The sequence below is a fragment of the Notolepis coatsorum genome (genome assembly GCF_963971535.1).
Source record: "Notolepis coatsorum genome assembly, chromosome: 2".
In the NCBI taxonomy this organism is placed as follows: domain Eukaryota; kingdom Metazoa; phylum Chordata; class Actinopteri; order Aulopiformes; family Paralepididae; genus Notolepis; species Notolepis coatsorum.
Window position 1 is genome coordinate 69,046,025 of NC_140166.1, and position 14,652 is coordinate 69,060,676.

The window sequence follows — 14,652 nt, forward strand, 5'->3', positions numbered from 1 at the left end:
GTCATGCTGTACATTCTCCATGCAGGGATCTGAGAGGGGGTGCCGAGCTCTCGCCCCTGTGACACACACAGGGCAACATACAGTACACAGCCCGGGTAACACTGAATACAAAGTCCTCGTGTTTATAGATTATAGTGGCTCTCCGCTCCTCTCATGCTGAGGACTGGCAGACGGGAACAAAGGAGAGAGGCATTTTGCTGATGAACTCAAAGAGCCAGATGGATACATTCCTCCCTTGTGCTTACAGCGAAATGGGAAAAAAAGGCTAAATTATGCTATTCTTAATTTCTCTGGGGATGCCCTGACGTGCCCCCCCCCCCCCCCCCCCCCCCCGAGGCCCTTGTGGGTCCCCCAGAACCCCAATTTGAGAACCACTCGTCTGTAATTTAAACTTAAGTCGGTACTATAAGCACACTCGCCCTAGCTCGTAGCACAAGGGACAGTCATAACATAATCAGTAAATGTCGTAGGCTCCCGTCGCCCCGACGCAGTCTTATGTAGCGGGTTTTGCTGGTATGATATGAAGGATACAGCACTGGTTACATGGTTTACATGGCTTAACTTCAAGAGTAACATACTGCCGTCTCACTGAGAGGAGTATCGTCCTGGGAGAGGGCGGTGAGGGAGGTGGACAAGTCTTTCACGTCTAGATAAGAAAGCAAAGGCTCATCTTTATTAAAGGGCTCTACTGTACTGTCTCCCTCGCAGCGGGACGAGGTTCGGGGCTGAAGGTTATTATTGGGACTATAGCGGTTACCGACTACTGACAGAACAGGGGTCATTCTTCTAGGGGGGTTAGAGTTAGGGGTTAAAGGTCAAGTGTCTGGTGTCTAACTGACAGAGCAGGGGTCATCCTTGCAGGGCTTGACGTCGCCTTGCAGCAGCTGGATCATGGCCGCCTTGGTCAGGTAGCTGGAGGTGCCTCTCTTGCCCACCGGGGGAGTGTTGTAGAACGCCTCCATGCCGTCCTGGATGGAAGAGAACAGACAGAGGAACACAAGTCATGTTAACTATGTGTGGTGGGGGTGGAGCTGGACTCTCTGGTGGTGGTGTCGGGGGGGAGGAGCCAGTAATGTGGTGGGGGTGGAGTTGGACTCTCTGGTGGTGGTGTTAGGGGGGGGGGGGAGCCAGTAACATGGTGGGGGTGGAGCTGGACTCTCTGGTGGTGGTGTCGGGGGGGAGGAGCCAGTAATGTGGTGGGGGTGGAGTTGGACTCTCTGGTGGTGGTGTTGGGGGGGGGAGGAGCCAGTAACATGGTGGGGGTGGAGCTGGACTCTCTGGCGGTGGTGTTGGGGGGGAGGGGGAGGAGCCAGTAACATGGTGGGGGTGGAGCTGGACTCTCTGGTGGTGGTGTCGGGGGGGAGGAGCCAGTAATGTGGTGGGGGTGGAGTTGGACTCTCTGGTGGTGGTGTTGGGGGGGGGGGGAGGAGCCAGTAACATGGTGGGGGTGGAGCTGGACTCTCTGGTGGTGGTGTCGGGGGGGAGGAGCCAGTAATGTGGTGGGGGTGGAGCTGGACTCTCTGGTGGTGGTGTTGGGGGGGGGGGGGAGGAGCCAGTAACATGGTGGGGGTGGAGCTGGACTCTCTGGTGGTGGTGTTGGGGGGGGGGAGGAGCCAGTAACGTGGTGGGGGTGGAGCTGGACTCTCTGGTGGTGGTGTCGGGGGGGAGGAGCCAGTAATGTGGTGGGGGTGGAGCTGGACTCTCTGGTGGTGGTGTTGGGGGGGGGGAGGAGCCAGTAACGTGGTGGGGGTGGAGCTGGACTCTCTGGTGGTGGTGTTGGAGGGGGAGGAGCCAGTAACGTGGTGGGGGTGGAGCTGGACTCTCTGGCGGTGGTGTTGGAGGGGGAGGAGCCAGTAACGTGGTGGGGGTGGAGCTGGACTCTCTGGCAGTGGTGTTGGGGGGGAGGAGCCAGTAACGTGGTGGGGGTGGAGCTGGACTCTCTGGTGGTGGTGTCGGGGGGGAGGAGCCAGTAATGTGGTGGGGGTGGAGTTGGACTCTCTGGTGGTGGTGTTGGGGGGGGGAGGAGCCAGTAACATGGTGGGGGTGGAGCTGGACTCTCTGGCGGTGGTGTTGGGGGGGAGGGGGAGGAGCCAGTAACATGGTGGGGGTGGAGCTGGACTCTCTGGTGGTGGTGTCGGGGGGGAGGAGCCAGTAATGTGGTGGGGGTGGAGCTGGACTCTCTGGTGGTGGTGTTGGGGGGGGGGAGGAGCCAGTAACGTGGTGGGGGTGGAGCTGGACTCTCTGGTGGTGGTGTTGGAGGGGGAGGAGCCAGTAACGTGGTGGGGGTGGAGCTGGACTCTCTGGCGGTGGTGTTGGAGGGGGAGGAGCCAGTAACGTGGTGGGGGTGGAGCTGGACTCTCTGGCAGTGGTGTTGGGGGGGAGGAGCCAGTAACGTGGTGGGGGTGGAGCTGGACTCTCTGGTGATGACACCAAACATCTCATGCTAAGTTAAAGTACTGACACCAAACATCTCATGCTAAGTTAAAGTACTGACACCAAACATCTCATGCTAAGTTAAAGTACTGACACCAAACATCTCATGCTAAGTTAAAGTACTGACACCAAACATCTCATGCTAAGTTAAAGTGATGACACCAAACATCTCATGCTAAGTTAAAGTGATGACACCAAACATCTCATGCTAAGTTAAAGTACTGACACCAAACATCTCATGCTAAGTTAAAGTACTGACACCAAACATCTCATGCTAAGTTAAAGTACTGACACCAAACATCTCATGCTAAGTTAAAGTACTGACACCAAACATCTCATGCTAAGTTAAAGTACTGACACCAAACATCTCATGCTAAGTTAAAGTACTGACACCAAACATCTCATGCTAAGTTAAAGTACTGACACCAAACATCTCATGCTAAGTTAAAGTGATGACAGCAAACATGGAAAAAAATACACTTCCCAAAGGCCTCTAGGTGACTTCAAGCAAATTACTTCTGTATGGATTTTTTTATATCTCTTATTACTAGGGATGCTCGATATTGGCTTTTTTACCGATACAGATATACCGATATTGTCCAACTCTTAATTTCCGATACCGATATCAACCGATATCAACCAATATCGATATATGCAGGTTATTAATTTTTTTTATAATTTCAGGTAATTAACATTACATATCTCTTGTTGTGGAATTAACACAACATGCATACTTTTGACAATAAATAAAATCAGAATTTGTTCTTACTTGCTTGCCTGGGTAAATAAAGGTTATAGAAATGTAAAAATAAAAAAATAAAAAATTCTTTTTGAAAACCGATACCGATATTTTCCGATATCACATTTTAATGCCGATATCGGCCGATAATATTGGTAGGCCGATAATATCGGACATCCCTACTTATTACTCGGCATAATATACCACAAAACTGAACGTTATTGGCATTTATTACATGGCGTTTTCACATTCGCCGAAATGCTTGCTTGTGATTGGTCAATAGCGCTCCGTTACCCCTAGCAGCGGTCAATTATCACACAATAATGACCGCTGTGCGCAGCTGTTCGCAATCAAGCCCACAATAATGACCGCTGTGCGCAGCTGTTCGCAATCAAGCCCACTGACATCAGTGCTGCCGGGGAGCCTGCCGGCGATGACAGGGGGCGGAGCGACGAGCGGAGCCAGAAGCCCAGAACCAGTGTTGCGAGTCGATGTAAAATGAATTAGGTATATTGTTAGTAAGTTAGCCATGTAATAAGCGGGATAATGTATAGCTATACTCGATCATTGTCGCAAAATAATTGACCTTCACTGACGTTTAAAACACCTCGCCGAGGCGGCTCGGTATTTTAAACTCTGTGTCGGTCAATTATTTTGCGACAATGACCTCGTAGCTATACATTATCCCTTACATATTGGAGCGCAGTTAGTTTGTCTCCCCTATTTTGAGCATTTAGCAACAATCAGATTTGAAATCAGTTTCAAAATGGCTGAACTCTTGCAAGAATAAGAAACCTACTGTACATACAGTAGATTTCATTCTCTGTTCTTATGCACGCCTGGTGATACTAAATCCAAATTGAACTCGCCCATTTGAAAGATAAGATTTGGCACAATCCATAAATGTGCGAATTGGCTATAATAAGGTCATTTATAGGCCTGCTATATAAATTAAAGTACTGACACCAAACATCTCATGCTAAGTGATGCCCCCCCCCACCTCTTTCTTGATGCCTTCAAATGTGCTGCGGTCCTTCTGGAAGTCATCGAAGGCCTCCTTCACCAAGTTGTCCAGATCCACCGTCTCACTGAACTCCAGTTCAGGGTTTCTCTCCAGCAGAATGGACACCACCATCAGTAGCTACACACACACACGCACACACACACACACACACAAACACACACACACACACACACACACACACGCACACACACACACGCGCGCACACGCGCACACGCGCACACGCGCACACACCAAAAACAAGATGATAATGGTGAGAAGGCTGCAAAAACACATTATGTTCTTTTTTTTACCATTTCAGCAAAACAGTAAAAACATTGACCATGACAGAAAGTGTATATAACGGTGCTGAGTAGCAGCAAGAGACCCAGATGGGCCTATACAGGGCCTCAACTCATTAAATCATTGGATTAAAAAACACAAAAACAAAAGTAAAGTGAAATAAGTTCATAAAACAATTTTCATAATATTAAGATAATAATAAGATAATAATAACAATAATGATCAAAGTAATAATAATAATAATAACAAAAACATTAATAATTAGTCTAAACAAATTAACATGAAACTGTAAAAGAAAGTGACTAATGGTTTTATGAGATTTAAGCTATTCATTTAACAATGTATATTTAAACTTGGATTTGAGTGATGAAATAGATGAGCACATTTTTATTATGGAGGGTTTTGAATCCCAAATAGTATTGCTTATTATAGGCATTATGTTCTTTACTGTAAAGATCTGCAATTACTTGTCTATTCTATTCTATTCTGACTAGAGACTTTAGATGCATCATCTCTTACCCCCAACATGATCTATCTGTATGCTATGGCCTGTTATAGCACGGTATTGTATTCACATTGTTGTGTTTTGTATTGTATATTATATTTAAAATGTATTGTCTTGTATTGTATCATAATGTATTGTATTGCTGGGGCGGCTGGGTGGCGCAGCGGAGATTGCGCTTGTCACCAATGCAAGAGACTCCGGTCTCGAATCCAGGTGTCAGCATTGCCTCCGGCTTGGGCCGGCCGTCATTGCATCATAATGTATTGTAATGTAATATATTATATTGTATCATACTGTCTTGTATTGCATCATCATGTATTGTAATGTAATATATTGTATTGTATTGTATCATACTGTATTGTATTGCATCATATTGTATTGTAATACATTGTATTGTAATGTAATATACTGTATTGTATTGTACCTCCACTATGATCTGTCTGTACTCGGGCTGGACGATGCCCTTCAGAATATATTGTATTGTATTGTAATACATTGTATTGTAATATACTGTATTGTATTGCATCATAATGTATTGTATTGTAATATACTGTATTATATTGTGATATACTGTATTGTATTGTAATATACTGTATTGTATTGTAATACGTTGTATTGTATTGTAATATACTGTATTGTATTGTGATATACTGTATTGTATTGTAATACATTGTATTGTATTGTAATATACTGTATTGTATTGTAATTAAGGCTGTCAAATATATCGCGTTAATATCGCGTTAACTCCCGATTCTATTAATGCCACTAATTTTTTTAACTCAAGATTAACTAAAAAAAAAAAAAAATTTTTTTTTTTTTTTTTTTTTACTAGACTTCACTCAGGTGTATTATTGATGCTCTCATTGATACTATGTTTGTTTCTGAAGTGTGTGTGTGTGTGTGTGTGTGTGTGTGTGTGTGTGTGTGTGTGTGTGTGTGTGTGTGTGTGTGTGTGTGTGTGTGTGTGTGTGTGTGTGTGTGTGTGTGTGTGTGAGATATAGAGAGAGAGGGGGGTGAGAGAGATGAGGAAGGGGCAAAAGAGAAAAAGAGCTGGGAGAGTGTGTGTGTGAGGGAGAGAGGGGGGTGTGTGATTAATCAGCCCTTGTGTGTGTGAATGTAACAAGTTCCTAACGTTTTCTTTCCCCTATTATTTCATGCACACTTTATTCATTGTTTTAAATTATTATTTTCTTTTAAGTTATTTTGTGCATCACTCTGTTTTGAATTTGATGCAAATTTGCAATGCATGAGGGTCATCCTTTTGTGTTAAATGGCTGCACAAAGCAAGCATTTGTTGACTCGCATGTTGATAAGAGTATTAAAACTTGGAACTTGAAAAATATCTGTTTAAGGTAAAAAAAAATTAAAAATAAAAATGCGATTAATTTGCGATTAATCGCGAGTTAACTATGGACAATCATGCGATTAATCGAGTTAAATATTTTAATCGTTTGACAGCACTAATTGTAATACATTATATTGTATTGTAATATACTGTATTGTATTGTGATATACTGTATTGTATTGTAATATACTGTATTGTATTGTGATATACTGTATTGTATTGCATCATATTGTATTGCAATAGATTGTATTGTAATGTAATATACTGTATTGCATCATAATGTATTGTATTGTGATATACTGTATTGTATTGTACCTCCACTATGATCTGTCTGTACTCCGGCTGGACGATGCCCTTGAGAGTGTCCTCCACCAGCAGGGAGAAGTTCATCTCGTACATGGTCATGTCAGACAGGGTGGGTTGCTGGGGGGAGCAGGAGAACAGAGGAGTTCACAGGGTCAATCAGGAAAGTTGCAAACGTTAAAGGCCCAATCCATGATTTTAAGATAAGATACATTTCTTTATTGATCCCTTTGGGGAAATCCGGGCATCATAAAAGCATGGGGGAGGAGAGGCACAGGTATGGGCAGGGTAATAGAAGAAAGACAATATAGGCAATCAAATTGAATCTGAATATAGAATATGAGAAAAGTAAACAAAGGTGCAGACGAGGGTCTGTACCCTATCGGGAATAGTATACTATACGTTATAGTCTGTGCAGGTTTTGGCGGTTAAAAAGTCAGACAAATCATGTCCAACCCAGATTCGGCTCAAGCAAGGGACTAAACACGTTTAGCAATTATGCCACAACAATGTGGAACGCCCTACCCACAGCCGTACAAGAATGTGAACCCCTACCCTCCTTCAAAACCGCTCTAAAAAAGCACGTCTTTCCCCGCTGATTTTGCCAAGCCCGCTCCCTTGGCTGTGGTTTGGCTAGATAGTAGGTAGGGACAGTGGGAATCTCTCTACAGTAGAATGGGTGTCGGAGAGCGCGGAAGGCCCACCTCTACAGGACACACACACATCTCTCTTACAATCAATCAAAAACACACTTAGTGATCAGGGGTCAGCCATTCCTAATAGTTCTCAAGTTCCGCAGCTGTTAGTTCTCCAGCTGCTGGCAGCAGTCCATGCCCCCGGTTGTGGAGCCTGATAGCAGAGGCAGTTAGTGGTGTGTTGGGGGGGGGGGGGGGGGGGCGGGGGGTATGAGTCTGTGGCTGAACGTGTCCCTCATCTTGGCTAGCTCCTCATAGAGCGGTGGGAGGGGTTCTCCAGGATGCCACCACCTCTAGTTTTGAGCCCTCCTAATCAAACATACATTTTTCATGCTTTTTAGACAGTCTTGAAAAATGCTAGTTGCTTCGGTGAACCCTGTATTATTACTGTAGGTGAGAATTCTCGTTTTTCACCGTCATCTTGCTTGAATAACCCCATTTTACTATCATAAAGCCGGATATAGGTATATTTTACTATCATAAAGCAGGATATAGGTATATTTTACTATCATAAAGCAGGATATAGGTATATTTTACTATCATAAATCAAATCAAATCACATTTATTTGTAAGGCCCGACAACACACGTTAATGTCCCCATGGGCCGGACACGTCTTCTTTAAACAAGTCAAGAAGAAACATCACGGGCACCCAAGTGGCGACCCATCGCGAAGCGGCCGACACGGGTTCGATTCCCGGACCCGGCGTCCTTTGCCGAATGTCTTCCCCCAGCTCTGTCTCCCGTTCTTCCTCTCTCTCTCTCTCTACCGGACTGCCCGGTAGTACAAACAAATTAAAATCTACCAAAAACATAATAAAAAATAAGAAACATCACAATAAATCAACACAAAAAAAACCATAAAGTCCAAAAAACTGAAAATAAATAAAATAAATGCAACACTCCCAGACATACCCCACGCGAAGGTAAGGAAAAACTCAATAAACCTAGCAATAGGAAAAAATGCACCACAGGCAATGTGGAGGAGAGAAACCTTAGAAGGGCCGTTCAAGGGGGGATCTCCCTTCTTAGATGTCGGTGATAGTAGTGTTGCAATAAAACAGGCACAACAGTTGGTAAGCATGCACTCATTATGTGTAATGAAACACAGATAAGTGCATGCAATAGCAACTGAACATTTTGAAAGATAAAAATAGAGCTGATGGCGGATCTGTTTGAGGCAAGGGGGGCGGCGTAGAGAGGGTCGCATCCTCCCGGTCATCATCACGGGACGTCCAACACTCCGGGCATCACTATAAAGTCATCACTATAAAGTATCATAAAGCAGGATATAGGTATATTCTACTATCATAAAGTATCATAAAGCAGGATATAGATATATTTTACTATCATAAAGTATCATTAAGTGGGATATAGGTATATTCTACTATCATAAAGTATCATAAAGCAGGATATAGATATATTTTAATATCATAAAGTATCATTAAGCAGGATATAGGTATATTTTAATATCATAAAGTTAAGCAGGATATAGGTACTATCATACAGTATCATTAAGCAGGATATAGGTATATTTTAATATCATAAAGTTAAGCAGGATATAGGTATATTCTACTATCATAAAGTATCATAAAGCAGGATATAGGTATATTATACTCCAGTGTTTACAAACATAAACAAACATTTTACCGCCACAAAATACAGCAGATATTTCTTTTTACGTTTGGATCCCTGATTGGTCCTCCATGGGTTATTCAAGGGCCTTCAGCGGTTATTCAAGCAAGATGATTAAGATGAAAAATACTCACTTACAGTAATACTACAGGGTTCACCGAAGCAACTTGCATTTTTCAAGACTGTCTAAAAAGCATGAAAAATGTATGTTTGATAAGGGCAAATGTATTCTAAGGTAGTCTACCATGTCAATGACTGGTTGTAAATGCTCCCCTAGTGCATGCAACAAATACATTCAATATATCAAAGTATCTTGGAAGCCCATACAGGCTGGGCATTTATGATGTATGGCACTATAAATAGTCGATCAATCAACCAAGCAAGCCAGCGAATACCAATGATATGCTTGGAAGTCTGTTATGTTGTGGCTCAACAAGACGCCACTGTTACCATTTACTGTCATTGTAAATCAAGGGTTCTTCTTCGGTGGACTCGCATAAAGGTCAAGTGAAGAGCAATGGCAACCCCACGCTATAATGCTAGTGCTGGGAGATAGTGTTATCTTCAGTTCTGTACGTTAGAATATGTTCAGTGTTTGTTTGGCCATTATCATTTACACACTATACAGAATCTTTTTTGTTGTGGCAAACGTTTGGTAATACACAGAATATTTTCTTTTTTTGCATCACCTATCTTAGCCACTGAGTCCAGCTAGTTTAAGATGCATCATCATCACCTCTTAACCACTGAGTCCAGCTAGTTTAAGATGCTGCATCATCACCTCTTAACCACTGAGTCCAGCTAGTTTAAGATGCTGCATCATCACCTCTTAACCACTGAGTCCAGCTAGTTTAAGATGCTGCTTCATCACCTCTTAACCACTGAGTCCAGCTAGTTTAAGATGCTGCTTCATCACCTCTTAACCACTGAGTCCAGCTAGTTTAAGATGCTGCATCATCACCTCTTAACCACTGAGTCCAGCTAGTTTAAGATGCTGCATCATCAGGGGCGGCTACGTGGCGTAGTGGGCAAGGCGCTCACCACGAAATGCTGGAGACGCTGGGCTCGTCAGTTCGAGCCCAGCGCTCCACATTTGCTTTCAGTTTAGCTGGTCGTCCGTACTAATACACATTGGCCGTATTAGGGGGTGGGAAACTGATGGGTGGGGATCGGGCATTGTGGACAGCGACTCCTACAGGTCGGTTGGTGCGCCTGCACAGTAGAATCAGGAAGTGTCGGGGGCAGCGTGAGCCTCCCACGCGTTACTCCTCGCCACTGAGAGATCGAGCTGCGCAGGTGAAAAGATGCGACTGCTGTTACCTCAAGTACCGGAGGGGACTTGTGCTATGTATGACTTAGTCCACATTGCAGCCGGCTTGTGGGAGGCAAGAAACAGCGTCCGTGACAGGGGAGGGTTGAATTGGATGATACGAAATTGGGATGGGAGAAAAAATAGAAAAATGGGAGAAAAAGTGGATCAAAAAAAAAAGATGCTGCATCATCACCTCTTAACCACTGAGTCCAGCTAGTTTAAGATGCTGCATCATCACCTCTTAACCACTGAGTCCAGCTAGTTTAAGATGCTGCATCATCACCTCTTAACCACTGAGTCCAGCTAGTTTAAGATGTGCATCATCACCTCTTAACCACTGAGTCCAGCTAGTTTAAGATGCTGCTTCATCACCTCTTAACCACTGAGTCCAGCTAGTTTAAGATGCTGCTTCATCACCTCTTAACCACTGAGTCCAGCTAGTTTAAGATGCTGCATCATCACCTCTTAACCACTGAGTCCAGCTAGTTTAAGATGCTGCATCATCACCTCTTAACCACTGAGTCCAGCTAGTTTAAGATGCTGCATCATCACCTCTTAACCACTGAGTCCAGCTAGTTTAAGATGCATCATCATCACCTCTTAACCACTGAGTCCAGCTAGTTTAAGATGCTGCATCATCACCTCTTAACCACTGAGTCCAGCTAGTTTAAGATGCTGCTTCATCACCTCTTAACCACTGAGTCCAGCTAGTTTAAGATGCTGCATCATCACCTCTTAACCACTGAGTCCAGCTAGTTTAAGATGCTGGACGGCCGGCTCTGCTGCCAGGAGAACTAACGGCGTCAGAACTTGAGAACAACTAGAGGGATGACTCCTTTTCACCCTATTCTCACCATGTGCACTCATATCCATCCACCCATATATCATTGGCATACTCCTTTACACTCATACCAGTCATATTAGTCTTATTCTCTGTTATATATATATATATATATATATATACGCATATTGTTTATACTGTCCATAGTGTAAATTCTGTTCATACCGCTAGTGTCTTCAGTACTCATATATATATATATATCTTTTTTTAATGTTATTTATATACAGTCAGTCTCATGTATACAAATATTATGGGTATATATACACTGTATCCCCTTGTGTAATTCTGCTGTAGGTATACCTACTTACCTTGTACTAACTTGTATCTTGTACTTTTTATATTGTATCTTATAGTTGTATCTTATAGTATATATCGGGCTGTGAAGCTCTGTATCCCCCCCCCCCCTGTATCCCCCCCCCATGCTGCTTTGACCAAAATGTCACTTTAAATAATGGAAAGTCACTTTAAAGGAAGGAGGTACTGTATAGTATAGTTTAGATACATTAAGAGTTAAAATTGTAAATTGTATATTGTATAGTAGTGTACATAGGAACCCGTTTCTCAGGAACTTAGCGTGTGTTTTTTTTATCATGCATTTTTTTTTTTTTTTTTATATTCTGTATTTTATTTTTTTATAATTTTTTAAACAAACATATAAACAAACATGACAACACACGATAAGATATACAAGCATTAATTGTCAGGGCACATCCAATGATATAATAATATTTTATCATGCATATCTTGTGTCTTACCTATTTTCTTTTTTTCTATGCCTATTTTATTATTGGATTTTGCACAATCAATGCGGGCATGACCACCCGCATTTCACTGTATGCCCTGGTATGTATGTGACAAATAAACCTCTTGATTCTTGATTCTTCTTGACACCAAGGGGATTAATAAAGGATCATCTTATCTCATCACCTCTCTGAGTCCAGCTCGGTGGGTGAGGAGGACACTTCCAGTGAAGGAGGATCAGTCTCTGTGCAGCAATATAACAAATAGTGTTATCTGGAGTTTAGTTCCAGTGGGATTCTCACTGTTTTCAAGGGCTGTCCCCGACTAAGGATTTGTATAGTCTACTTGTAGTTTGCAAAATTTGCCGATAGTCGACTATATAAAAAAAATATATATATGAAAGAAAAAAATATATATATATATATATATATTTTATCATTCCATTTGGGCTGTGGGGGGTGCTTAATGTCTGAAGGAGTCGACGGAAGGCTTCTTGTCGTCTGCAAAAGCATGCAATTGGTCCACTGATAGATACATCTTGATATTTGTCTAGTCTAGTGTGTTCATTAGACGGGTGAAATCCTCTTTCAGTGCCTCTGTGCCTGTTTTCTTAGGCAGTTAGCCTCTGGTATGCACGCCATTAGCGTTAGCCACGCTTCTAGGCCTCTTTTCTTTAGGAAATAATGATACAAAAATGTAAATAAAAATTATAATAATATTTTTTTATAAAATAATTTTGCATTAGACTAAGAGGTTGGCAGTCGACTACGGCTCCTTTCGATCGATTAGTCGACTATTCGACTAATCGGGGTCAGCCGTGTTTTCTATTCACTGCTTTCTACGATGCCAACAAAAGTGAGCCAGCACCTTGTATAACCATCATGACCCGAAACAAGTTGGTTTGTCTCCCTTTCAGAAACGTCTCTGGTCCAGCTCATCTAAATCACTAAATCAAAATCAAATCAAATGTATTTGTAAGGCCCGACAACACACGTTAATAATGTCCCCAATGGGTCGGACACGTCTTCTTTAACTCATTGGACGCCAGTCACGATGATAGTCGGGTTAAGTCGCCATTGCTTGAGCGCCAGACCCGAGTATAGTCAGGTTTTAATCGTTATTTCTTTTATTAGCGATATCCATTCATTTTCATCCATCCAGCCTGATGTTATCGTTGGGAATGGGTCTGAGCTCGCAAAAGGGCAAATACGAGGGCCATTTCATGTATGCACGAGGAAGGATACCGTAAATCCTCAAATATAGGACGGTCTTCTATTTACCTCAGCTGCAAAGAGCACCAGGCCTTTATTAGAGAGAGGCTTATATAAGAGGCAGGCCTTAATTTCTAAAAATGACACTCATGGACATAATCCCTTAACCCATTCTCTGCCACCACTTTGATCATCCTAAACCATTCTCTGCCAGCGCTATTTGTCTATGGAGATGTTCACCTTCTTTGCAGGGCTATAACTTTTTAAATTGTATTGCTAAATTGACATTACTATGGCCCATTCAACATCAATTATCTATCGTTCAGGATGTAGGAACGTTTTACTTTTTCATTCACACATTCATACGAAAATACCGCCTAGAGTATACATATGTTTTTATCGTTTTCTGCAGTATTTCATAGAACGTGAGATATAGGCATAAATACATATATTAGATTATCAAATGCAGTTTGATACCGATCCATGCTATATTAAAAATTTAAACTGTACATGGTCCTAAACGTTATGACTGATCATCTGCGGGTGAACGGAGGGGGGGGGGGGGGGGGGGTCATTTATAATTCCGTGACGACGTTAAATGATTTATGTAGTATGGGTGATATATTGATCAGAGCAGTTTGTATCGAAAATGATAAAGAAAAACGCTGAAACTCACGTCCATCTCCTCGTACCGTTGGGCGATGAGAGTGGAACAAACAGATCCCAGTTATGTGGTGAGGATCGAGGCGATCCAGTTCCGGTTTGTATAATACTAATATACGCCCAAATCATGTTGTTTATTGAGTTATGGCAACAATCCATGTCCACGGTGTGTGGATTGAGTCCCGGGACGATAAACGAGTGGCCGGACGGAATTAGGGGACGGACCGAGCTGAAACGGGCATTTCCGGTTTGGCAACTCGCCGATCGGCCACCAGGTGGCGGTATTGAAGCGTTGCAGAGTTGTGATGGCTCCCGCAGCATATGACAAGGCTCCGTGGGTGAAATATGAATTCCATGACGAAAATATGAAATATGACCTTGAAACACGCTGTACAGCGATATTGGCAGACAACGCATGGCGGGCAATAACTCTGAATTTTTATTATTATTATTATTTTTTTTAATACGTACATTGTCTGTCTACATTTATTTAGACTAGAATTGGTATTTAAATATTGAGTGCAGTTGAGTAATTGTGGGATTAACGTAATTCACACACTGAAGTTGGAACTGTCTATACTAGGTTGCGGGTCCGGGGACGGTTTAGCGTGTGGTACCTACTCGACTTCCTCAGTCGAATCGAGTTGTTGACATGCAGTAGCTTTAGCTACTAACGCTATCATAACATCACGATCTGTAATTAATGTGTCAACTGGACAACGCCAGCCTCGTCTGCCAACGCCATATAGATAGCGAACGTTAACGTTTGCAAACGAAGTCAACGTCATCCAGCTGACACCACAGATCTAGATATTATGACAACGTTAGCTAGCGCTAAAGCTAACCAGAGGGAAACGTTAATGTACGGTAGTCAGTGTAGCGGGAGGCAGCACTTGATTTCCATTGGCAAGAGTTTATCTCGTTCTAT

The 14,652-nt window shown here is 42.9% G+C and overlaps 1 protein-coding gene across 1 annotated transcript in view; it reads right to left on the reverse strand.

The window, feature by feature from the left end:
• Positions 1-346: 346 nt before the first annotated feature.
• Positions 347-14,652, reverse strand: part of phkb (phosphorylase kinase, beta) — a gene marked incomplete at its 5' end in the record, with an annotated part of 318,550 nt that continues 304,244 nt past the window's right edge. Inside the window, 3 exon segments of the mRNA XM_084307537.1 lie at positions 347-968; positions 4,173-4,313; positions 6,641-6,748. Of these exon segments, the coding sequence (XP_084163663.1) occupies positions 831-968; positions 4,173-4,313; positions 6,641-6,748 (387 nt within the window). The 3' untranslated portion in view covers positions 347-830.